At 37.8% G+C, this 27,293-nt stretch overlaps 2 protein-coding genes across 3 annotated transcripts in view; one reads left to right on the top strand and one right to left on the bottom strand.

The window, feature by feature from the left end:
* The window catches only part of LOC129144370 (protein eyes shut homolog), a 494,497-nt gene extending 484,912 nt beyond the window's left edge, over positions 1-9,585 (bottom strand). Inside the window, exons 1-3 of the mRNA XM_063813140.1 lie at positions 9,431-9,585; positions 8,424-8,537; positions 4,021-4,277 (exon numbers count right to left, since the gene is read on the bottom strand). Of these exons, the coding sequence (XP_063669210.1) occupies positions 4,021-4,277; positions 8,424-8,428 (262 nt within the window). The 5' untranslated portion in view covers positions 8,429-8,537; positions 9,431-9,585. The remainder of the gene's footprint in view (positions 1-4,020; positions 4,278-8,423; positions 8,538-9,430) is intronic.
* Positions 9,586-9,619: 34 nt separating this feature from the next.
* Positions 9,620-15,068, top strand: LOC129144268 (zinc finger CCCH domain-containing protein 11C-like). Of its 2 annotated transcripts, none has more exons than XM_054685929.2 (2): positions 9,620-9,845; positions 10,213-15,068. In XM_054685929.2, the coding sequence occupies exon 2, from the start codon at positions 10,734-10,736 to the stop codon at positions 12,957-12,959; it is 2,226 nt and encodes a 741-aa protein (XP_054541904.1). In that variant the 5' UTR covers positions 9,620-9,845; positions 10,213-10,733; the 3' UTR covers positions 12,960-15,068. The 2 variants fall into 2 exon arrangements, with proteins under 2 accessions (XP_054541904.1, XP_054541905.1); XM_054685930.2 differs by lacking the exon at positions 9,620-9,845 and adding an exon at positions 10,039-10,146 and having other exon boundaries at positions 10,529-15,068.
* Positions 15,069-27,293: the final 12,225 nt, after the last annotated feature.

The raw sequence follows: 27,293 nt of genomic DNA, 5'->3' as shown, positions 1-27,293 counted from the left end.
AAGATCTTAAGCCACTAGCTGAGTGGTTTAAGAGCCAGTATGTCAGAATATAGTGCAGAGTGATGAAATTGAGCTTGACGTGATCCTACAATATGTCTTGAAAGCCCTGAGCAGATACAAAATGTTAATGGAATTTTTATGAAGAGAGGGATGTACATGCAGCTCCATGAGAGACAGAATATACTGGGATAAGTGATACCAACAAAAAAAATAGTGAATTTAAGGCACAACCCCAGTGACTAAAAACAAAATATTTTCTGAAGGAAGACTACAATATCATGGCGAATTTTGGGGAAAACCATAAATACAAGCAACAGGCTTATATAATATCTCCTACTTTCTCCTCTTAGGCATAAATTACAAAAGAAAATATATACAAAATAAAAGCAATTACATAAGATATAAAATCAATGTTATTTGTGCATTGGTGTTTTTAAAAGATCAGAACACAAAATAGGCTACACTATAAATTTGTTTTCTGTAAAACTATCCATGAGGTCTTAACAGAATTGGTGATTATAACGGCTAGGTTAATTAAATGTCTATTCAAAGTATAGAGACTGGAATGTGGAAGGAAGCAATCAAGGGTAAAAGTCTTACTAACTGGGTCAGTTTTGAACACCCAACATGAAGTAGTTCAATTCTAATGTGGAAGAGATAGTCTTGGGCAGTGTGATCACTCCAGTGAGTGTTCTAGAAGTACGAAGGCACCTAGAAGTTTCTCTCTTTGTATATAACTCCTTTGTATATAAAGTACCCCCTTTAGGTACTTGTAGACTGCTTTGGGGAAAATGAAATTATAACCTGAAGGAATATAGTACAACAGTGAAAATTAGGCATCAATAATTGGCACTGTACAGTGGGAGCTAGGTTCCAGCTGAAATGCAAACGTGGTTGAAACATACTAGTACACTTCTACAGAAATAAAAGTTAGCAGACAAGGAAGGAAAGGGGCCTATGGAAAAAAAATTAATCCTGGAATTTAAACAGTTTTGTGTTGCCACGGTAACTTAGACCTAAAAATAGAATAAAGTTGTCTGGTTGGCATTTTGGAGAATAGAGTCATAAAGATTTGCAAGTCAAATTTATAATATATAAGATTGTATCAGAAAAGGAGTTTGCTTTAGGATAGCAGCCTCATGGAAATTAGATGAAAACTAGCAAATCTATCAGTAAGGCTTATCTCAGTCTCATCTCAAACAGGAAACGGCTGGGCTTGATATTGTCTAAGAACTTGAATCCTCCTATTGGTTAAAGGAGAACTTTCTAGACTTCTCTGGTAATCAAGACAATTATAAGAAAAGTAAGATGAGAAGATGGTTACTCAAATCAAGAAGGACGATAAACTTGCATGGTCTTGTTTTGACCATGAAAAAATTTTAGAGAATAGTAGTGCTGAAAGTGTCAAAAGGATGAGGGAAGAATATCAACTAAAAAAAAAAAATCAATTTTGATTTCATTACTAAAATATTATAGACATAAATAATACTGGAATTGCAAAAAGGTTATAACCTGAAAAAACACATTCTTTGAAATTATTTCCAGACTTAAAAATCTTTGGAGAGTTTCAGAAAATTGATTGGAATCAGTTTTAAATCCTGTAGGATTCACTCAAGCATATGGCCGTACCAAATGAATGTATCAGCTTCTTCAAGAACTCCAGAGATTAGTGGTTTTCTGCAGAGAAGATTGGACTAGCTGCTTTCCTCATGCTGTGTTTCATGGTAGTTCACACTCAGAAGTGAATTTTACATCTTAGGATCCATACAACTCCTCTTCATTAACATAATTTACTGGGTTTAGAACAGTTTTCTTAAAGTGGTTCACAGATCAGCAGTGTAAGGATCACCCCCGACATACTGGACGCTAGAGCTACCAACTGAGAAACTCCTAACGTGGGGCCAATAACTGGTGTTGTAACAAGACCTCCAGGTGATTCTACTAACCTAACGTTTGTGATCCTCTGGGCTGGAGATACAGAGACTGACATTTAATCTGGAAATTTGACAGTAAGGCTAAAACTTCCAAAAATGTGATGGGGATCAGGGAAATAAAAGGTGATTATACTTGATATAAAAGCCATGGTTACGTTGTTTTTAAAATGTTAACAAATGCCTTCAGAAAGCACATGAGTTTGGAGATGGAGGGAGAGAAAGCAAATGGAGGGGGGAAAAGAGACAGCAAGGAGAAATCAAATGGAAAGGGAGAAAGGGAAGGAGGAGGATCATATGATGGGGAGAGAAACCAGGTGGAAACGGAGAAATCAGATGGGAAGAATTCAAGATGAAGGGAGATACAACTAACAGAAGGAACCAGATAGAGGAAGAGAAGGGGGCTGGAGAGAAAGAGGGGCATCTACTTTAAACTGCCCCCAAAAGATTCCACTTTTAGTGGGATTAACTCTGCATCCCTGGGAAAGTTTAGGCAGATCAGTTCCTTTACTTCTCACCGTGTGAAGAGTTTAGAAGTAGGACTGAACTGAGGAAAGCCAGAGGATTTTTTATAATTCAGTGGAAAGAAAAAGACACAATAGAAAATACGGGCCTTGCTTATAATATGGGCCTGTGAAGCTTGTGTTGGGTTTAATTTGAAAAGTGAAAGAAACATAATAGCGTTTAACCCCACCTGGAGAAGTAGGCCATACCAATTTTATATTATATTCCAGTAATAAGTATTATGTATATATGTGGTAAAACTATATAGTTTATATACAATATATATTTAATGATCATATAATGTACAACCAATATAGAGTTGATATATAAAATAATAGATGATTCATTGATCATGTTTGCAAATACACATATGTATTTAGCCATGCAAAAGGATTATGGCAAATTACATATTCTATTAGTAATGGCATTATGCAGAGTTAAATTCATTCTTTCTTTTATGTAAAATTACTACTTAACTATATATTTACTGATATTTGGAAGATTGTTAAAGAAATGATATATATCTATTTTCTAAGACAGACACCTATATTTTAACAATGCTAGCACATTTATGCAATTTTATTTTTACTTAGAATATGTTTGAATGTGAAGTAATATGACCAACTTTTTAGTAAGCTTACCAGAATTTTTGCGCTCAAATTTATTTTTGCCTTAAAATAGCTAATCTGGATGGCTATACATTTATTCCAATGATATCACCATTTCCATTTTTGGAATTTATCTTTAAATTGCTTCCAAAACCTTCAACATATTACTTTAAATACCAAGCAGGGAAAATATTTTTCATGTTACGATGAAAATCCAAATAACTTTTCGAATTGGGTCTGCTTAATAAAATGGAATATCCAACTGGACAAAACTTAAAAAATGTTGTTTTATAAGTGATAATGTAATTGTTTTTCTGTATGGCCACTGTTCTGATTTTATAAGGTAATCATAATAAGTTTGAAATTACTATAAATAATTATATCAATGTAAGACCAATCAGAAAAATGTCAAGTAATTAAATTTGAATGCTTAATTTCTGATATTTAACCTTAAAAGCTGCCTTATTACTACACTGAATCTTGTTCTCTATGACTGTACAGAGAAAATAGTATGTTTGTGACTTCACTTTTTCTTAAATGTTATTAACGTCACGGCATCAAACTGACCTAGACAATACTGAAACCAAATTTTATTCTTAAACTAGAAAAAATTGTCACTCCATGTGCTTATGCAGCCAAACAAAAGGTTGAAATGCAGTACTAAGCTGTTTAGGCAAAATTATTTGGAGCTTATGGCTGCCTGCTTTTCCCTTCAGACCTTTGACATATACCATCATATTCCCAATGCTTCAGCCTGACCTTATTAGTCTTATTTGCATGAGCAAGGCTGTGTAGTCAGATTAAATTGCCCAAAGAAGCAATCCTATTATTCAAGTGAATGCATTTTTTTTTTACTTTGCCAAATAAGAAATGAGACAACAATACCAATCAATAGACACATTTGAGATATATCAAATAAATATATTAACAACATTATTTACTAGAAAATTTAATTTATCAGGAAAAAAAAAACTTGCCTTTAAATCCTGGGACACACTTGCAGAAGAAATATCCCCTTAAATGTGTACTAGTTGTTCCATTTTTGCAGGACGCAGATTTGCAGTCTTCAGTATCTATCTCACAGATGTTCCTTTCATATCTTTGCAGACCGCTACAGTTACAATTGTGCGAAAGGGCCAGGCAGAGGCCATGCACTGATATACTCTGGTTCCCTAAGCAATAGTCAACATTGACAACACACAATCTGCCAATGTAACTAAGAGAACAGCTGCATCTGAAACACAGAAAAATGAAAAACCCAATTAGTCATATACTTTATTTTGATATATTTAAGTATTTAAATCACACATTTATTTAAAAACACAGAAATAAATATTTAATGAAGATAGTTGTGGGGTGCATTTAAAAAATATTTTCATAAAGTGTCCATTCTTGGCAAAATTACTTTTGATTACTGTGCAGAATTATGAGTGAAAATAACTTTGGTGCTGAATATATCTAGTCTCAAAAACATATTCTGCCACTTAATTGCTATGTTAGCTGGGATAACATCATGAACTCTGCCTATGCTAATGTGTGTGTGTGTGTGTGTGTGTGTATTCATATATTATTAGGTTGGTGCAAAAGTAATGGCGGTTTTTGTCATTGAAAGTAATGGAAAAAAATCACAATTACTTTTGTAACAACTATATATATATACATATATATAAGATTATTCAAACTCAGTTTGTCACTCAGTGCAATTATTTAAGATGTAGCTGTAAGGCAATGCCAGGTATTCTTATATTATTCTTTAAATCTATAATATTTTGAATTTTAAAATATCTGTACTCTTGAATACATGAACATAATTCATGCATTCATTATTTTAGTTTTTTAGATACACTTTTAATGAATTTGCAAATTTCGACGAGATTTTCCCATAGTAATTTCAATTTATCCAATATATTTTTCTAGTAGTTTTTTACATAGTTTTCTTGTAAGTGAAGACAATTGTGAAATAGTCTGCAATTTATGTAAATGTATTTTAAATATGTTTTAGGTTTAATGCTGAGAACTATGTTGGCTATCAACAAAAGTGGGGATATTTTTCTGGAGTTAGAGACACAAAGATTTTTCACTTTTTTCTTCCTTTCAAATACAGATGTGCACAGAAACACACACACATCTGTTCAAGGCCTAATTTATTTGATCATTATACATTGAACAACTTTTCTTGGGTTCCTCTATATCTAGGCATAGTTATAAGTTATTAATATAAATTCTTAGATCATTTTAATATAATAATACATTATATAATATATCCATATGCATTTCTTTGAATATTTTATATACATACATAATTGAAAAAGAAAGCAAAAGATGAAAAAAAATTAAAGTATCATGATTTTCAAGAATTCTTTACCAAGCATTCAAAGGGCACTTAACATTAGCATATAAATATGTCAATGGGCTGAGAAAAGCAATGTCAAATCACTTTGCTTGTTATTATTAATACAAATTAACCTACTGAACCTAAGTCATTACACTTATAACTGTATATGACGGTAAGTGTTTGGAGCCAGCAAAAATGTTAAAGGTGAATTAGTTCAAGCCTTTCTTCTTGTAGTTGTAAAGAACTTAGCCATTTAATGCAATTTGTCAGGGATCACTGAGATTATTAATGGTAGGAAGTGTAGTGGATGCTTTGATGTGTTCAAATCACTGGTCTTGGAGAGAAAACTTTGGTTTTAATTCTTTTCAAACATGTATTAAACAAATATATTTGTGCCTGTTTTCCTCATCTGCAAAATTCTCAGTTGCACATCTATTTCACAGAAGAGTATTGAATGCATATTTTACTGGGCAAGTAACTGTTACCTACTATATCAAACACCCTTCCAACAAAGTTACCTGAAATAAAATCATAGAACACAGTTACTTCCCTTCAACACCTTTCCTCTTCTCCCTCCACATACAGAAAAAGAAAAAAAAAACCTAGGTAAATTCAAAACAACTGCCACATGGCAAAAAATTGTTGGCCTGTGCTAGGCCTTGTTTAACCGTATCTTTGTAAATTGTTAATAGTGCTCTTTCACTTTTAACAGTGTTCTGATTGGGGTGGTAGATTACATGGGGCCCTGTGTATAATGCCAAGATTATTACATAGTTCTGTGCCTCTACTATGCAAGCTTTAGTCATAATGCTGTTTGTTATTCCATGAAAATGAAAAGAAAATTTTAGAAAGTTCCTTCCTAAATGAACAGGATATCCTGTACAAGAATACGAAGGCATATCTTTATAATTCTTCCTGAGCTAATCTCTAGTTTATTAAATCTCAGTAAAGGCATCAAGAGGTAGACTCTAAATTATATATGGGAAGCTTACGGCATTGAGAATATTTTTGAAAATTAAGAGAAATATGGAAGTACTAGCTCAGATACTATAACAAACAAAAACTGTACTAATTGAAAGAGAGTTTGCCACTTAACTATTAGGATCTTGCTTAAGTCTCTAATCTGAGCTGTGTGGAGATAGTGACACCTTTTATTAAGAGGAAGATTTAATAGGAGAAAATTTGGGGTAGAAACTAGGAATCTGCATTTGGCCATAGCAAATTTGAAATGGTAATTGACCTATTTTTATATTTCATTATATTTCATGTATTTTTATATTGACCTCTTGATGTTTGTTTTATTGAGCTTTAATGTCCTCAAGAGAATACTTTTTCTTGTGTACTCGTCTTTTTAAAATTTGACGAGTTGTGGTTAGAGCAACAACCTACTTGTTCCCAATTTTTGAATTTTTCAAATTTTATTTTTGACACAACTTAGGCACATTCCCTTATTGTTTAGCATTACCATTTCTATATCAACCTACCTACAATACAAACCTACCTACACATACATATTTTTATATATATATATTTAAATTCTCAAAAATGATTATATCTTAGTAATATATAATGCTCTGAAATTTTATCTTTCCATTTAATGATATGTCTGAGATACCAATCCAAATTAGCACATTTTGTTTTCAAAGGTTGCAAATATTCTATTATATGAATGTACCATAATATTTCACCCTCAGAAGGCACTGTAGTTACTATGTGTTTTAATTTGTTGTGTTAATATTTATACAGAAATTGAAGTCCTTGTATAAATATATCAGTGGATTCTATAAAGAGGATCCATAGGATAAATCCCTTGCAAAATTGGCCCTGATCAAAAGGAAATCAAGTGTTTAATTTTAATAGTTCTTATCAAAGCCCTCTCTATAAAGGTTGATGTTCAGAATGCTGGGCTTCCCAAACACTGGCGAGTTCTGCATATCATAAAATGTTTTAGTATTTACCAGTCTGATTAGAAAATCTGTCCTATTTTGCTATGATTTTTATGTGTTTAATTCATGAATTGCACTTTTTTTGCAAAGTTACTGGTCATTTACCTTTTTGTTTTCCTAATAACAACCTATTTTTAGTAATTTTTCTACAATAAATAACATATTTTTAACACTAATTTTATAATTAGCACAAAAGAAAATAAGATATCAACACTTCCTTTTCCTTTGCACCACACCCTTCCCCTGACCCCCCCAAAAAACAACTTGGCAATCTATTGCTTTCTAATGGCCATTGTTTGAAAGCTCATTGGGATGTTCTTAGGAAAGTGTCGCTTCTGATGCATTGGAAGTAGTCCAAAATTTCTGAAATGCCAGGCGTTTTGGTTTTAAATTTATTTCCAAGTTTTAATATTCTGGTTTATTTTAATTTATATTTTCATCAAATACTATGTAAATATTCCTATAATAATGCAAATATTTCTTATAGAATAACTATAGTGTCTTCTGAGGGTCAAATATTACAGTGCGTTTCCATTTCTAACTCATCCTGCCACCTATATATAACTACTTTAAGATGTTTAACTATTTTTGTGTTTTCATTTATCTCAATATTTCCAAATAAAATATTTTACATTTATTACTTAATAAAAAAGCACATTTAAACATTATTCATTGATGTCATCCTATGGAAGAGAAGTATTTACATTTCTTACACTGCTCCTTACCCCAAAACACACACACACACGCACACACACACACACACAGACACACAGATAAACACACCAAGCCCTTATATCATTCTCCCAATATAAAATTAGGTTAATTTTGTAATAAATTAACATTCATTTTATATAATTATGTGTTTAGTGATATCATTTGTAGCTGAAAGAGGTCGTATGCATTTACTTTTACAGAACATTTTTGTTTTCCTGGCAGTTTTTAATCACTATATTTTTAGTTTTGTTTACTTATTCTAAGCACCCAGTCATCATTACTTCCCCATGTCCCTCAATATGCAAAATACATTGGATATTCTCTCAGCCTCAGTCTTTTTGTCCTTAGAAATGCCTCTTCTGAATGGGTAGATCCACAGGCTCACTTCATAGTGTTTTCTGGGATGACTCTTCACCTTCATCCTGGGAAGCTTTACCGCCTGTCTTCTGGTTTGGATCCTCAGTTTCCTGAATTCCTCATCTTTTCCTTACTTGACTTCCTATTTTAAGCGAAGTATATTATTTTTAGGTTAGACCTCTTAGAACTAAAAATGTTCACATATTGTAGATCTGAAAACTATTTTTTCTACCTTTTTCTTATTACTTTGAGGGCAGTAGTCTTAAGTTTTGGAGTTTTTTTCAAAAGTTTAACATGCATCTCTTCTTTGTATTTCCTCTGAATTTTCTCCCCACCTTCCAACTGACTTTGGTCTCTGGCTGTGAAGTTAGAGAATTTCTTAACTTACATGGTTATGCTTGACTCTCCACTTATATTGAAAAATAAATCACCAAAAAATATGGTTTGAAATTCCATGTATTCATTGTGAGTGGTTTTCTAGTGACTTTATTGCACTGTGATCAAAGAGACCTGGCTGATTTGTTTAAGAACTCTCTAATTCTCTCAGAGTCTATATTCTTTAACCTACATCCACTCAGTGACAGTCAGGGGAAGTGGCCTGACCACCCACATTTTTAGAGCAGAATAGGGAAAAATACCTTGTTACCTCTGTTTTGGGAGTAGATTTTTACTTAATTTCTCCTCTGTAGTATTGCACCACATCCCTGGGCTCTGTGTATTGCTCAAGAATGGAACAGGCTGTTCACACAGATAAAAGAGAGAATTCAGGAGTTTAACTGTGTGCTCATAAAGCTTTCAACCAATTCTTTGATTTTCAGCTTTACCATGGTCCCACCCTCAGGAATGACTGATGAGTACAATGCCTGTCTTTCGAGTATTCGGCTTATTTAGTGGCTTCCCCTCTGCTACCAACTTAGTTTGGTGGTTCTAGTCTTTCCTGATCCTTTGCATTTTAAATAATTTTTGTTAGGATGTTAGACATTGTAAATATTTTATTGAAAGTCTAGATTTGGGGCTGGGCGTGGTAACTCATGCCTGTAATCCCAGCACTTTGGGAGGCGGAGGCGGGCAGATCACGAGGTCAGGAGATCGAGACCATCCTGGCTAACACGGTGAAACCCCGTCTCTACCAAAGATATAAGAAATTAGATCTTAGGCATCGCGTCATAGAGGAACTACGTCTTCCAGAACCCTCGCGCCCTGCGTCGTGCTGGCACTTTTACCGGCCGGGCCTTAGAGCGGAGCCTGTAGCCGGGCGCCATCTTTGACGCTGGCAGTCTTGGTTTTCTGCGAGTGCTGCTGCTGCTGGGAGGACGACGGACGGCAGCGGCCAAGCAAGAAGAAAGACGTGGCAGCAAGCGGGAGTCGGGGATAGTGTCATCGGTTCGGGTCCCACGACTTTGGAGCTTGTCTCAAACTCCACATACAGAAAGCCACCGACCTTATTCCGGTATCCTACACCCATTCCCCACCCTCATTACACTCCCACCCCTGGCCCTCAGCGTGGGAGTCAAGAGCAACAGGGACACTTCCGTACTCCTTGTAGGATTGGTGAAACCGTAATGAAGAACACCCCTAAACTCCCATAATCGGTGCGGATTCCTGTGGGGAAGGCCTATAGTGTTGACATCTTCCAGGCCTTGGTTCTGGACCTTGAGAAGGAGGCTGTGGAACTAGAGATAGCGATGCTTTTTAGGATTTGGGGATATTCCCTGCCCAAAAAATTCCTGGAAAATTGACTAGTATTAAGTGTGAAGAAATCTTGAAGACCAGAAATTGGATCTTACTGAAAAACTGATGTTTTTTTTGTTTTTCAGATTATATTGTTCAGCTATGGAAGACGGATTTTTTTTCATGATCCTTTGACTCTCAAGTTCATCTTTAAATGAACTCTTTTTTTTGTTTTTTGTTTTTTTGTTTTGTTTTGTTTTTGAGGAGATAACTAACCCTAGCTGTCTCCAGTCTGACAAAGGTTATTTGAATGGACTTAATCTCCCAGTAGTTGGGAGATGTTTTAAAAACACATGCTGTGTTTGAATTGTGGCTGAGAGGTTTTCTTGGCAATGTGAGGAGGAAAATTTTTTCTGCCTCATTATTATTAATTCATGGATTGAGTGTTGGTTCGACCTACAGGCGTAATAGATTGGAACTCAGTGAAGACACAGACGTTCCTGTTGAGAGCAACCAGCTAATGATTACAGTTTAAAGACAATTTCTGTGATCAAGTTGTCATTTGGAAGATTAAACCCATTTCACGAGGACTTGGAGCCTTGTCCTTGCTTTGAGGAAGCAGTGGCTTGTTTCAAGAAGCCACTTCTGATCTAAGAATCTACCCAGCATGCCTAATCAAGGAGAAGACTGCTATTTTTTTTTCTATTCTACATGTACCAAAGGTGACAGCTGCCCATTCCGTCACTGTGAAGCTGCACTAGGAAATGAAACTGTTTGCACATTATGGCGAGAAGGGCGCTGTTTTCGACGGGTGTGCAGGTTTCGGCACATGGAGATTGATAAAAAACGCAGTGAAATTCCTTGTTATTGGGAAAATCAGCCAACAGGATGTCAAAAATTAAACTGCGCTTTCCATCACAATAGAGGACGATATGTTGATGGCCTTTTCCTACCTCCGAGCACAACTGTGCCTGAGTCACCAGAAGAGGAAGTGAAGGCTAGCCAACTTTCAGTTCAGCAGAACAAATTGTCTGTCCAGTCCAATCCTTCCCCTCAGCTGCGGAGCGTTATGAAAGTAGAAAGTTCCGAAAATGTTCCTAGCCCCAAGCATCCACCAGTTGTAATTAATGCTGCAGATGATGATGAAGATGATGATGATCAGTTTCCTGATGAAACCAAAACACCTACCCTGCAACCAACTCCTGAAGTTCACAATGGATTACGAGTGACTTCTGTCCGGAAACCTGCAGTCAATATAAAGCAAGGTGAATGTTTGCATTTTGGAATAAAAACTCTTGAGGAAATTAAGTCAGAGAAAATGAAGGAAAAATCTAAGAAGCAAGGTGAGGGTTCTTCAGGAGTTTCCAGTCTTTTGCTCCACCCTGAGCCTGTTCCAGGTCCTGAAAAAGAAAATGTCAGGACTGTGGTGAAGACAGTAACTCTCTCCACCAAACAAGGAGAAGAACCCTTGGTTAGATTGGGTCTTACTGAGAGACTGGGGAAACGAAAATTTTCGGCAGGCGCTGACAGTGATCCTCCATTAAAGCGTAGCCTGGCACAGAGGCTAGGGAAGAAAGTTGAAGCTCCGGAAACTAACACTGACGAAACACCAAAGACAGCTCAAGTTTCCAAGTCTCTTAAGGAGCGATTAGGCATGTCAGCTGATCCAAATAATGAGGACGCAACAGATAAAGTTAATAAAGTTGGTGAGATCCATGTGAAGACATTAGAAGAAATGCTTCTTGAAAGAGCCAGTCAGAAACATGGGGAATCGCAAACTAAACTCAAGACAGAAGGACCTTCAAAAACTGATGATTCTACTTCAGGAGCAAGAAGCTCCTCCACTCTCCGTATCAAAACCTTCTCTGAGGTCCTGGCTGAAGAAGAACATAGGCAGCAGGAAGCAGAGAGACAAAAAAGCAAAAAGGATACAACTTGCATGAAGCTAAAGGCTGATAGTGAAATTAAAAAAACAGTAGTTTTGCCACCCATTGTTGCCAGCAAAGGACAATCAGAGGAGCCTGCGGGTAAAAGAAAGTCCATGCAGGAGGTGCACATGAAGACGCTGGAAGAAATTAAACTGGAGAAGGCACTGAGGGTGCAGCAGAGCTCTGAGAGCAGCACCAGCTCCCCGTCTCAACATGAGGCCACTCCGGGGGCAAGGTTGCTGCTGCGAGTCACCCAAAGAACATGGAGGAAAGAAGAGAAGATACTTCAGGAAGGAAATGAAGTTGATTTTCAGAGCCGTATTAGAATGGAAGCTACAGAGGCTTCAGTTGAGACCACAGGAGTTGACATCAGTAAAATTCAAGTCAAGAGATGTGCGACCATGAGAGAGATGCGCATGCGGAAACAGCAGGAGAGGGAAAAATCAGTCTGGACACCTCTTCGGGGAGATGTAGCCTCTTGCAATACCCGAGTGGCAGAGAAACCAGTGCTCACTGCTGTGCCAGGAATCACATGGCACCTGACCAAGCAGCTTCCCACAAAGTCATCCCAGAAGGTGGAGGTAGAAACCTCAGGGATTGCAGACTCATTATTGAATGTGAAATGGGCAGCACAGACCTTGGAAAAAAGGGGTGAAGCGAAACCCAAAGTGAACGTGAAGCAATCTGTGGTTAAAGTTGTGTCATCCCCCAAATTGGCCCCAAAACGTAAGGCAGTGGAGATGCACCTTGCTGTCACTGCCGCTGTGAAGCCACTCAGCTCCAGCAGCGTCCTACAGGAACCCCCAGCCAAAAAGGCAGCTGTGGATGCTGTTGTCCTGCTTGTCTCCGAGGACAAATCAGTCACTGTGCCTGAAGCAGAAAATCCTAGAGACAGTCTTTTTTTCTTTTTCTTTTTCTTTGTCTTTTTTCTTTCTTTCTTTTTTTTAATATACTGTAAGTTTTAGGGTACACGTGCACATTGTGCAGGTTAGTTACATCTGTATACATGTGCCATGCTGGTGCGCTGCACCCACTAACTCGTCATCTAGCAGTAGGTATATCTCCCAGTGCTATCCCTCCCCCCTCCCCCCACCCCACCACAGTCCCCAGAGTGTGATATTCCCCTTCCTGTGTCCATGTGATCTCATTGCTCAATTCCCACCTATGAGTGAGAATATGCGGTGTTTGGTTAGAGACAGTCTTGTGCTGCCTCCAACCCAGTCCTCTTCAGATTCCTCACCCCCGGAGGCGTCTGGCCCTTCCTCATCCCAAATGAGCATGAAAACTCGCCGACTCAGCTCTGCCTCAACAGGAAAGCCCCCACTCTCTGTGGAGGATGATTTTGAGAAACTAACGTGGGAGATTTCAGGAGGCAAATGGGAAGCTGAGGTTGACCTGGATCCTGGGAAAGATGAAGATGACCTTCCGCTTGAGCTATGAGAAATGATTGATAGCTGAAGGTGGTAGTGAGGACACTTTAAAAAAAAAACCGCCAAAAAACTGGACTTAGTTTCATCTATTGTAACATTTACCTGAGACGATCATTTCTTTAGTCTAGAATTTGCCCCAAATCAGAAGTATACCTCTGAATTATCTGTATGTGTCCTGGATTCCTTGGGGTCAGATTTTTAAAGTTACTTTATAACCATTTTGTCCATTTGATGCCATTGTTTATCATCTTTTGAGAAAAAAGTTCTGTCATACCCTTCTCTCCACAAAAAAGAGACTGAGAGGGAGATCAAGTGAAAGGGTGCAAGCAAACTTAGTGACTCCTTGAGGTGTTTGTCAGTTTTGGCTTTTTTCTCCTTTGTTGTATTCTTTATGTCTTGTCTTGATGTACTTAATATTACCTGAGTTTGAAATGGATGAAGACAGCTGTTACCATTAAGGACCAAATTTTATGCTACCACTAAACAAAAATACCCACTCAGTCTGTGTTAAATTGTATGTCTTTGTAAAGGTATTTAGAGATTCAACTAAGCTTTAAAGAGAGCTGAGCAGCTCAGGAAGCCTGTAATGTGGGCATAACTCTTTGGACCTGATCTTGATGCTTCTGCTGCTCTGTTGGCCTCTGAAGAGCAATATCTAATTTATTATTACTGTAATTTTTTAAAAGGCTTTAAAGTGCCTCAGGGGTCCCCTGAAACTAATTTTCTGTTTCTGGGATTCCCTGGATTCATTATATGAGATGGTGACATGATTAGAGGAATTCTTTTTTCGTATGAAAATTGTCCCTTTTCTTCTTCAGTACTTGCCTCCTTGCTGGCATTGAATTAACACAGGGACAAAATTTGGTTAATTTTTTATTTCTAATTCTCCCAACAAACCCCTGTTGCCCAGTATTTATGTGGCGGCCTTTAACCACCTGAGGGAAAAAATGAGCTTATTCAAGCTGCCAATATTTATCTATGGGCTGTAGCAGTACACCGAATTGTACTGTGCCAGGGATATTGAGATGCTCTGGGCGTGTATTGTATACCTGCCAGTTTTCTTCATTTCTGAATTGAGTTTTCTTTTCTTGATGTTGGTTTCCTTCATATCACCTCAAGGTTTAGATTTGTGAAGGAATAAGCATGACAGAAATAATAGTCTTGAAAGGAGATATGTTGTATATAATCAGAAGGAAGAGGAAGGAAGGATTTACCCATTTTGATATTTTGCTGTAGGTGGCCAGTTTTGTTTCTCATAGGGAAATCTGACCCACCTGTCATGTTGGCTCCTGAGGAACTGCTGTTGTAAGCGGCTCATCAAGAGTTGAACTTCACGTAGCCTTGTTGGGAATATGGAAAAGGAAGAAAGCCACAGGACTGCCCATTCAGTCTTGTTAAGATTGGGATGATTCTGCACAAGCAAAAATGACTTGAAATTTATGTATCGACACACCTCTAGCAATCCATCTTCAGCTGACTGAATGTTGTATGATAGCCCTTCTCCAAAGCAGGGGTAGAATGTTCAGGTTTCACCACGGATTTTCTACTTATTTCGCTTTTGGAATCAGCTTACAGATTCCAGGTCCCTTTTGTATATATTCTTTATTCTTTTGCTTTTTTAAAAAATAAACTTGTATTAGTCAATGTTTCGTGTTCCGCATTATTTGAACCATTTGCCCTTACAGAAAGAGAAATACTTGTTTGTGTTTTAAATACAACCGATGTAGGAAAAAAAAAAAAAAAAGAAAGAAAGAAAGAAATTAGCCAGGCGTGGTGGTGGGTGCCTGTAGTCCCAGCTACTTGGGAGGCTGAGGCAGGAGAATGGCGTGAACCTGGGAGGCGGAGGTTGCAGTGAGCTGAGATCGTGCCACTGCACTCCAGCCTGGGCAGCAGAGCAAGAGTCCGTCTCAAAAAAAAAAAAAAAGAAAGTCTAGGTTTTGTAGTCTTCCTCTGGGAAGCCGAATTTTGTTTTGCCGGGGAGTTCAGTTACTTACCATTCAACCTGATCCTTTTTAAGCGTATTTTTAAGTTTGGGAGTATGCGTCTAGAGTAAGTTTTTCTTTAGGGCTAATTTAATTATCCTTTTGAAGCACGCCTCTTCAGGAGGCTCGAGGAAATATTCAGGGTGGTCAGCAATGCCTCCATTCTGGCTGGCTGCAACTCAACCCCCAGCTCACAAATCCCAGTAGCTGTTTTTGCCTGGCCTCATAGAGTTTCATTTCATGCATATGTAGCCTAATATTCAATGAAGGACTCAGGATAGCTGCCTGTATAGATTTCTGGAGTTCTTTCTCTCTGTGCCTCACATTTCAGCTCTTTTAGCTCCTTTAACTCTGATCTCTGTCTATTAAATTCAGTAAGTTGGATCTGCCTTGTCATGGTTCCTCCTCTCTTACTGCAGTCTTGGAAGTGCCTACATCCAGAAAGCCATGTTGGTTATAGGGCTTACCTCATTTCTTTTCCTGTTCTGAAGACTCACACTTCTGTGCTGTGTCTGTTTTCTAACGTCTGAAAACAGCTGTCTCATGTATTTTGTCCAATTTCCTAGCTGTTTACAGCAGAGAGACAGATTTGGTACCAGTTATTCTATCACATTGAGAAGTGACAGTCCCTAAACTTGCTCTAAGCATGTTTAGATTTAATGTGAACAACTAATGTTTCCATTTTCAGTTTCTCTTAGCAGTTTTCACGAGCTTCAATCCGTTAATTCTCAAATACATCCATAAATCACTTGGAATATCTTAATGCATTGTATGAAAGATAATTCCTCCTCTGTACCCATCATCAGCACTCTTCCTTTAAATTGTGGGATATGTTTTTCTGAGACTGTGGCTTTAGCGTGTACGAGAAAAATTCAGTTGTTATCCCCTCATTTTGGGGAGTAAAAATCATAAGAACGAGGAGCATTATAGTATCTAATCTTGTCCAACAAAAACCTAGGTAACTTTGGAAGTTTTCTTCTCTCTCCCCCACTCTCCCACTTCTATGTGTGTATAAGTGTGTTTATTGAATAAAGAGCCTTTTATTTTTATTTATTTATTTATTTATTCGAGATGATGTCTCACTGTCATCCAGGCTGGAGTGCAGTGGTGTGATCTCAGCTCACTGCAGCCTCCACCTCCCGGGTTCAAGCGATTCTTCTGCCTCAGCCTCCCTAGCAGTTGGGACAGACTACAGGCACATCCCACCACGCCCAGCTAATTTTTTGTATTTTTATTAGAGACAGGGTTTCACTTGTTGGCCAGGCTGGTCTTGAACTCCTGACCTCAGGTGATCCACCTGCCTTGGCCTCCCAAAGTGCTAGAATTACAGGCGTGAGCCACTGCCTCAGGCTGAATAAAGAGCCTTTTAGATAATGTCTTGCCTGACAAGTTTAAAACAACTTTCTTACCAGATATGCCATAATAAAAATCTCCAAGAAATTTTCCTTAGGCTACATCTCAATGGGCCATTTAATACTATATCAATAAACTTTATTACATAATAAGATCTTGGTGTTTATCAGAAAGGGATTTGAGCCAGGGTGTTTTAAGTTGATTAGTATCTTGAGTGAGAAAGATCTCTGTTTTCATTAGCCTTCTCAGAAAAAATTCCCCCTATTTATCAGGAATGCAAATGTTTCAGATTGAAGTGGGTACCCAGACATAGCTCAACATTGCACAAACAGGTGCCAAGGGGAATCTGTTTCCTTTTCTATCTAACTCCAACTCCTTTGAATTTTTTTGACAGGTACTTAGAAAAACTGGGATTGACAAAGTGATACAGTTTGAGTTATATGTTGCCATAGAAAGAGGCAAGTTGGCAAATATTTTGGTAAATCATTTCAAGATAGCTTTGAGGAGGTCCTCAAAGCTTAGTATTATACATAGAGCAAGAGGATTATATGAAGTATGAAGAGAAAATTTCTTCTGATTTTCTAAGGAAGATATTGTTTAAGATCCAAGACTAGAAAACCAGGTGAATAATGTAATAGTAGTGCTTGGGCGAATCAAACCTTTTGGTGTGTTAAGTTTAAATTCTCAGGAGGATCGGGAAATCCATGGAACCAGATGGCTCCTAATTGTTTACAAGGAGAAAAAAGTCATGCAGAGGTTGAGAATTGCATGGTATTAAAACCTATAGGGTTAAAAAAATTAGAAAAAAACTAGTGTGGAGTTTGGAGTATTTCAACTGGTAATCAAATACAGAATGTTATGAGATAGCTGATGAGATATTCTTTCGCTAGATTTCCTCAAATAAATAAAGGCTGTTGATGGTTCCATCAAGACGGTTTTGCGTGTAGGGAAATAATTAGCATGTGTTTTATCTCCGTTAACATATGTTCGTAATTGCACCCATACACTTCCTTAGAAGGGGAAAGTTTGCAGGCCTCTGAAATGACCATTGTACTTCCATAGCAGAATTCAAAACCAACACTATAGAAAGCATCTATAGCTGCCTTAAAGAAAAAAATTGGTGAATCAGCCAAGGGTGACGGGAAACATGGGGCCTGATAGACTTGTCATATCTTGTTACAAATGTTCTCAAAAAAGCATTATTCATGTGCCTCTGGTTCCTACGACTAGATATCAGATATCACCAAGTCTCTGTCACTGAGGAGCTTATAGCTTAAAAGGGGGACTTTTAAATAAGTAAGCACACTAGTAGACATTAATCAGCTCACCAACCCCAAAATATTGGAGCATTAGGAAGAACTGAATTCGAATCTTTGCTCTGGTACTTAAAGTGTGATTATGGGAATGTGTTTTAATTTTAATGAACATCAGTTCCCATCTCAGTTAATAGCAACCAAGCTTCCCGGTAAAAATTCTATGGTTATCCTTTATGTATCTTTCCCCTTGCCTCTTACTGCCAATTTAGCAGCACGTCCAATTGATCCTACTTTCAAACAGACGTGACTACTTCTCTCCCTTTCACAGTGACATCCAAGGCCTCAACATCTATTGCCTAGACAATTGGCCTCCAGTCTACTTCTACTTTTGTCTTCCTCCCCTTGATCCCTGTTCAATTTTTCTTGGTTGAATAGCCATATTGATCCTTTCAGGATGCATTGGATCACAATACTATCTTGCTCTAACCCCTTCAGGTCCCTCCCATTGCACTGGACTATACAAACTCTTGGCTGGGCATGGTGGCTCATGCCTGTGATCCCAGCACTTGGAGAGGCCAAGGTAGACAGATCACTTGAGGTCAGGAGTTTGAGACCAGGCTGGCCAACATGGTGAAACCTCAACTCTACTAAAAATACAAAAATTAGTCAGGCAAGGTGGCATGTGCCTGTAATCCCAGCTACTCGGGAGGCTGAGGCAGGAGAATTGCTTGAACCCAGGAGGCAGAGGTTGCAGTGAGCCGAGATCATGACACTGCACTCCAGCCTGGGTGATGGAGTGAGACTCTGTCTAAATCTATCTATCTATCTATCTATCTATCTATCTATCTATCTATCTATCTAATCTATCTATCTATAGATATATCTGGGATTAGTGGTGACCAGCTTCCAAGATGACCCTCAATGATCCTGCCTGCCTCCGAGTACCCACACTCTTGTGAAGTTCCCTCCCTCACACACTATGCCAGGGTTAGTCTGTTTGACTAACCCTGGTTAGTCAAAAACAAAAACAAGGAAATAAAAAACCCCAAACTCTTCAGTATGCCCTTCAAGGCTCCACGTGACCTTGCCGTGTCTACCTCTTCTGCCTCATCTGAACCTTAGCTCTTTCCACACCCTTCTCATTCTGCTACAGTCATCTAGTTCTTACTGTTCTACGAGCAGCTCATTTGCTAAGCTCATTTCTTCTCCAAGGAGTGGCTCCATTTCTCGAGCGATTCCCATTTCCACTGGCTGGTTTATCATTATCATATAAGCTCCATGTCTAACTCAAGTGTTACCACTTCAAATGGGTTTTCACCATCCTAGCTAAAATAGCAGCCACTGTCTCTCTTGCTCTGTTTTATATCTTCATGGCAATATTGCCAACTGAAATTTTATTATTATTATTTTAAAATATTATTTATTTCTTACTAGAAGGTTAGTTCTGTAATGACCAACTGTTCCTGTCGTGTTCACTATTGTTTTCCAAGCGCATAATCGATACCCATTAAATATCTGTCAAATGAATACATAATTTTTAATGGGGATGATAAATAAAATATTATTTTTTGAGGAGGGAATAAAAGAACATACGTATATCTATAAATACTACGCTTGATCTTCGCCAAAAGGCCGAGAAGCGATACGTATATCTATAAATACTTAAAAAGTATGAAGTACTACAATATTAATATTCATAGATATATAACTAAAAGGGTTGGATGGTAAACAAAGTACTTGGACATGTTTCTGGTAAGTTTCTCTATGAGCTGGGACATAAGTTTTACATTTAATCCTATTTTCTATGTCAAAGGAGGATAAGTGAGTTTTACCCATTGAACAAATAGACCCATTACTCATATTTCACAATTAGCTGCTTTATGCATATTTGACCAATGTTGCACTTTAAGCAATTACAGATAACACTTAGTCCTGGACTTACAGATGGTTTGACTTATGGATGGGGGACGCAGTAGAATATTGTGTTCCCAATAATGCTGCCTATTTACAAAAGCAGCGTTTCCATCCTTTTCATTAGTTAAAAGTGAATAGTTTTTACTAATTAAATTAATATTTAATATTTAATTTGTGTCAATTAAATATGCACGAATTCTGCACAACCCTCAGCCCCCTTTTGCAGATTCTGATATGACAGTTGAGTATTATTATATGAGTAATGATAACTGTCAGGGCCAATGTTGGAAGCAACCATGTGACCTACTAATACAATATTTATCCTCTGTCCCTTTGATTTTCTGTTTAGTAGGCTCTCCAAATTATCACTCATTATGTATCCCAAAGCAGAAATCAGTGTAGGTAGCATTACTAAACTTAGCGAATAAAAATATGGGATGCCAAGTTAAATGTGAATTTCAGAAAAATGAGTGCTTTTCTGGTATAAGTATGTCCTATGCATAAGTATGTAGGGGTACAGTTTTGCTAAAAATTATTTATTGTATATTTGAAATTTATATTTAGCTGGATATCATGTATTTTATCTGGTAAACATATATATAGGATATAGCCAGTGACATAATTCCTGATGCCATCACTGGTCCTTTGGCTCAGACCACAGTATTTCTAATATCAGCGGAGCACAGCTAGATTGTTCAACTGTTGCATCTGTTAAGGTGGTTAGAAGATGGTATTTCATGGAACAAGAATATTTACTATGCCTTCCTTTATCTAAGTGCCTTTAATATGTTTCCTTTTATTTGAATACCTTTGAGTGAGAAATAGACATAAAGGAGAGTTTTCCTATGATGCCTGACTAACTCTGAATACTTCCTGGCACTTGTAAGATAAACTTGGTCATGATAAATTAAGTGATCAGTTATTGCTCCCAAGGTTTCTGTCATCTGGGTTTAGGGTCAGAGGTGGATTTTCTGTGAAGTTAGGAAAACTATAGCTTTAGGGCCGTCACTCGCATAGGTCACTTCCATGGCCCCGTGCCTAATTTTGCATTCTTTTTCTTAAATACAAAACAAAGAGACCTCCCACACTCTATAAGTGCCATGAAAACCTGCATTCTATCCCCTCATCCCCCACCCATGTCTAGGGATAAACAGTCTAGCATGCTAGCTCTAGATAATTGCTGCTTTGGATAATTTCCAGATAAAATGCCCAAATTGACAAGACAAATGTTTTACATGTAAACAAGTTGCACTTACTTATCTTAGGCCCCCAACAACCTGATTCATTTCAGCTATTGGCTTTTTCTTTTCTCTGTGGTCACAGTTATCACAGTATGCTCTCAGGAACATGGGGGCAGAGCTTCAACGTTAAACAGGTCTTTCTGTTTTCCTTTCCACTGGGAGATACCTAGTTCAATGTTCCTGTAACCAGTTGGAATATATGCCAATCTCAAAGTTAAATTCTGGCTCTTTAGGAGGGAGCTTTCATCTGAAGACCTGGGATCTTCAGATTATCACTGCGTTGTCACTTCCCCTAATTTAACAGCTGCTTGTTTTGCTTTACTCCAGTCCTCAACCCCCAGATGAGGTAGTAGAGATTCCCTACTGTTTCGTGGAACACCAGCAACATGGACACAAAGGCAAACTCCAGCTTTCCTCACACCTCTTAAAGAGCATCTTGAACCCTACAAGTCTAGATGGCCCTGGCCTATTCCCTGGGGGATATTTTTTCCCCATAGGTAGGGCTGGTGAGATATTATGTTGGAGTCACCCGGGGCCTATTCTTGTACCTCTTCTGTCTTTCTTTGGGTACTTTCATTCACTTGGTAATCCCATCTTTTGTCATGGCTCTGAAAACCATCCAAATGTTGACAGCTCCCTAGTTTATATCTGGGAAATTATAGGAGGGTTTAGAGTAAAGAAGTGACCCCATACATGCGTGATTAACACATGCTTAAAGGATCAGCCCCGAATTCTCCCTTGACTCAAAACTTATTCAACTGTCTATCTGGGTGTCCTTTAGGCATCTCAGACATACTGTGATCACAGCTGAGCTCCTGATCTTGCCTCCAGATATGGTCTTTCTGCAGTTTTCCATAACTCGATAAATGACAACTTCATCTTCCCAGTGTTTCAGGCCAAAAATCTTGGAGTCATTTCTGACTCCTCTGTTATTCTCACGTTAGCTGTTCAAACTATCTAAATAACAGTCTACCTACTAAATACCCTTTGTCTCTACCTTCAGGGTATATCCAGAATCTGATCCCTTCTCAGTATCTTCACAGCAAACACCTGGCCCAGGCCACCTCATCTCCTACGTGGCCTTGTAATTGCCTCCTAACTGGTCTCCCTGCTTCTGTTTTCAGCCAGCTTTAGTCTGTACTCAATGTAGCAGTCAAAGCAGTCTTTTCAATACATAAGTCAGAGCATGTTAGTTATCCTCTGCTCAAAAGCCTCCAAGAGCTTCCCACATTAATAGGAATAAAAGCCCAAGTCCTATAATGGCCTGCAAGGTGGTATCTGATCAGACCCTCTGCAATGACTATTGTCCTTGTCTTCTCAAATTTTATCCACCACCCACTCCCCTCCAGCCTTGCTGACCTTGCTGTTTTTCACAGAAGCCAAACATTTCCCCACTTAGTGCCTTTCCATTGGCTGTTCCATCTGCCTGGATTGCTCTTCCTTCAGGTGTGTCTATCTGTGTGTGTGTGTGTATGTGCGTGTGTGTGTATACATGCTTACATGCTTCCTTACCTCCTTCAAGTACTTTCTCAAATGTTACCTTCTCAATGATCACCCCATTTAAAATCAAAACCCCCCCTCCACAATTGTTAATCCTTGTTTTGATTTTTCTCCATAGCATTCATTACTTCTAAGAGAGGTTTTTAAAAATTTTTTATTCTGTCTCTTCCAATTAAATATAAGCTCCATGAAATCGGGTTTTTATCTGTTTTCGTTCCTGCTCTATCATTCCTAGCACTCAGAATAGTGCCTGTCACAAGAAATGGAGGGCACTCAACATATATCCATTGAATGCATAAAACAGGATAAGAAAGTCTTAAACATTTGCTTAATGTGTCTTCATCAATCCTTAAAGGTTCAAAAGCACTCAACCCTCTTTCTCTTCTTTGGACTTCCCCTTATGGTATGTGTGTGTGTGTGTGTGTGTGTGTGTGTGTGTGTGTGTTTTCCAGCTAAAACCTAATATCCTTGAGTTACACCATTAAGAGAGTTGCAGCTAGCTCTTCAGAAATCTTGTATCTACTGAACTCCAAGAACATCATTTATTCAGTACCCAAGGATGGGACATAGCCAATGATGATGATGGGAACATTTTCAGGAAATGTGCTCACTCACATAGATTTTTGTTCATGGAATAAGTTTCTGAAGGTCTGTTTATCAGGGTAAAACTTCAGTCCTGTATCAACTAACAATCCCATACAGAAGGGTCACTGTTTACATTTCTCCAAAGCCTGGTCAAAAGTAACTTTGACTAATTTGATTAAATTGATTGATAACTCAAAGTAAATCATATCACCAAAACACTTCTCATTCCAATGCTTGATAGTTATGGAATTTGCTGAGACCACCCACTGAATACCCGTTCAAATGAATGGAATCTCACAGAGCACACATAATCATCTCTGACTTTTGTAGCCGTAGGGATACATTAATACCTGTGCCTCATACTTAACTGAAAATCACCAGTTGTCGGCTGAGTAGTTTACTGCATGTCAAATCTGAGGTCCAGTGTAATAGACTGTTTTACTACTTCTATTCAGAATTTTCTAATTCATAGACATTCTAATTTTATTTGTCTTTTTCTCTCAAATACCATGATAGGGTGAAAGTTTGAGCTTTTGTATCTTAATGTTTATTGAACATTACGATACATAGAGAATACTCTACTATACATAAATGCATACCACTCAATGAATTGTCCTTGGATGAACATTGCTGTAAAACTACTCAAGTTAAAAAATAATATTTCCAGTATCCAGAAGTCTTCTGATGTCTCCTCCCCATCACTACTCCCTTCTTCCTCCCCGATGTAACTGTTACGCTCATTCTAACACTGGAGTTCAGTTGTGTCTCTTTTCCAACTTTCTATAAATGAAATCATCTGTATAAATCTTGCATCTGGCTTCTTTTGCTCCATATTATGTTTGTGAAATTCATCTATATTATTGAATATAATAACTGTGGTTCATTCAGTATTACTGCTTCATAGTATTCCACTTTATGAATTTATCACAATATATTGTTTCTAGCTTTTCATTTTTATAAATCATGTTGCTCTGGGCATTCTTGGAAATATTTTTGGTTAGCATGATCCCCTTTCTGTTGAATATACACTTTGGAGTGCAATATCTGTGTCATAGGTATGTACATGTTCAACTTTAGTAGATAATGTAAGCAGTTTTCCTAAATCATTGTCCCAATTTAACTCCCACCAGCAATATAAGAGACATCCTATTGCTACATATCCATGTCAGCAGTTAGGATTATCTCTCTTCTTTATTTTAGTTATTCTCCTTGGTAAATAGTAGTAGTATCTCATTGAGGTTTTAATTTGCATTTCTCTGACTACAAATAAGATTGAAAATATGCAGATATCCTTTTCCTGAAGTGTCCACTCAAGTATTTCCTTCTTTTCTCTATTGCATTATTTATCTAGTTATAGTTAATTTGTAAAAGTTTAAAAATTATTTATCTGGATGCAAGTCTTTTGTTAGTTATGTGTGTGGCAAATATCTTTCCTCACTCTGTGGCTTGTTTTTGTAGTCTCTAAATGGTGTTTGTGTTGAAAAGAAGTTTTTAATTTTAACATCCAATGTATCCATCTTTTCTTATGAACAGTCATTTTTGGTCCCAATTTATCAAATCCTTACCTATCCTAAAGTCTTGAAGGTATTATCTGCGTTATAGTCTTAGATTATCTTCTAATTGCTTTATTATTTTCTCTTTCACACTTTTCACAGTTAAATCTACAATCACCCAGAATGGATTTTCATGTGTGGTGGGTGGTAAGGGTCGTTTCTTTTTTAAATCGTCAACTTTTTTAAAAAATTATTTTTATACTTTAAGTTCTGGGATGTATGTGTAGAACATACAGGTTTGTTACATAGGTATACAAGTGCCACGGTGGTTTGCTGCACCCATCAACCCATCATCCACATTAGGTATTTCTCCTGATGCTATCCCTCCCCTAGCCCCTCTCCCCCTGGCAGGCCCCAGTGTGTGATGTTCCCCTCCCTGTGTCATGTGTTCTCATTGTTCAACTCCCACTTATGAGTGAGAACGTGCAGTGTTTGGTTTTCCGTTCCTGTATTAGTCTGCTAAGAATGATGGTTTCCAGCTTCATCCACGTCCCTGCAAAGGACACGAACTCATCCTTCGTTGTGGCTGCATAGTATTCCAAGTTGCATATGTGCCACATTTTCTTTATCCAGTCTATCACCGATGGGCACTTGGGTTGGTTCCAAGTCTTTGCTATTGTGAACAGTGCTGCAATAAACATACATGTGCATGTGTCTTGAATTGACCCAGCATCATTTGTTGAAAAGACTATATTCTGTGTGGATTTCAATTTGAAAATTTTATATAATAAATACTGTATCTATATTTATAACTATGATTTCTCTTTATGTTTGTAAGGCTTAGCAATTAGGATATGCTATCAATTTATCATTTTAAGGCTGATTTTGTCTTTTTTTAAATGTCAAAGTATTTATTTTACCTCAATTGTTGGAAGAACTCATTGGTTGGAGCAGCTAAACCTAGATCTTTGTGGAGAGATAATGGAAAAAATCTGTAATAGGTGTTTGATTTTCTACTTAAATCTATTCACTGATTACTAATTTGCTCAGTTTATTTTCTGGAGTCAATTTTTAGTCATTTATATTTCTCCAGAAAATTATACATTTAAAGGCATGTTTTATTTTTACTAATATAAAGCTACATTTAATATTCTGTTAAATGTGTGAACAATTCTTGTAAATACTGTTTTTCATTTGTAGTTTTGGTATGATTTTTGTTTTCCTATTGTTACGGTCTGTATATTTTATAAAATGAATGTCTTTGATTCTGTTATCTATTGCTGTGAAACAAATTACTCCAACACTTAGTGGCTTAAAACAACAAACATTTAGAAATTGCCTCATGCAATTTCTGAGGCAAGGAAATCTAGGGGCAGCTTGGCTGGTTCAACATCTCTCACAAAGTCACAGTCAAGCTTTTCTTCCTGGGCTGCCATTGTCTCAAGGCTTGGCTGGGGCTGGAGAATCCACTGCTAAGCTCACTCACTTGGATACCGACAGAGCTCGATTCCTTGCTAGCTCTTGGCTGGAGGCTACATTTTCTTTCTTTCTTTCTTTGAGACAGAGTCTCCCTCTGTTGCCCAGGCTGGAGGGCAGTGGTGCGATCTCGGCTCACCGCAACCTCCTCCTCCGGGGTTCAAGCAATTCTCCTGCCTCAGCCTCCCGAGTAGCTGGGATGACAGGCGCCCGCCACCACGCCCAGCTAATTGTTTGTATTTTCAGTAGAGACGGGATTTCACCATGTTAGCCAGGATGGTCTTGATTTCCTGACCTCATGATCCGCCCACCTCGGCCTCCCAAAGTGCTGGGATTACATGCGTGAGCCACCGCGCCCGGCTGGAGGCTCCATTTTTTTTTTTTTTTTTTTTTTTTTTTTACCCTGCAGTCCTCTCCATAGAACTGTTCACAATATGGCAACTTGCTTTTCACTCCTTTCCCCTTCTCACTCCTCTTTTCCAGCAATAGATCAGAGAGAGAGAGAGAGACAAAGACACAAAGAGACAGAGAGAACAAGAGAGCTCAACGTGGAAATTATACTCTTTCAAAGTCTAATCTTAGAAATGACTTACCATCACTTCCACATCTGCTATTGTTCAAACAGACTAACCCTGGTATAGTGCGTGTGGGAGGAGACTTCACAAGAGTGTGGGTACTCGGAGGCAGGCAGGGTCATTGAGGGTCATCTTGGAGGCTGGTCACCACTGATCCTGGTTATATACATATTTTATATATATATTATATATTTTTTATATATTATATGTATTACATATATTTTGTATATATAATTTATATGTAATATAATATATATAAAAGATATATAATTTATATATATAATATATATGTATTTTTTAAGACAGAGTCTCATTCCATCACCCAGGCTGGAGTGCAGGGGCACGATCTCGGCTCATTGCAGCCTCCGCCTCCTGGGTTCAAGCGATTCTCCTTCCTTAGCCACTGAAGTAGCTGGGACAACAGGCATGTGCCACCATGCCTGGCTATTTTTTGAATCTTTAGTAGAGATGGGGTTTCACCATGTTGGCCAGGC

Source organism: Pan troglodytes, chromosome 5 (genome assembly GCF_028858775.2).
Source record: "Pan troglodytes isolate AG18354 chromosome 5, NHGRI_mPanTro3-v2.0_pri, whole genome shotgun sequence".
NCBI classification, from domain to species: Eukaryota; Metazoa; Chordata; class Mammalia; order Primates; family Hominidae; genus Pan; species Pan troglodytes.
This window is presented reverse-complemented; position numbering and strand designations above follow the sequence as displayed.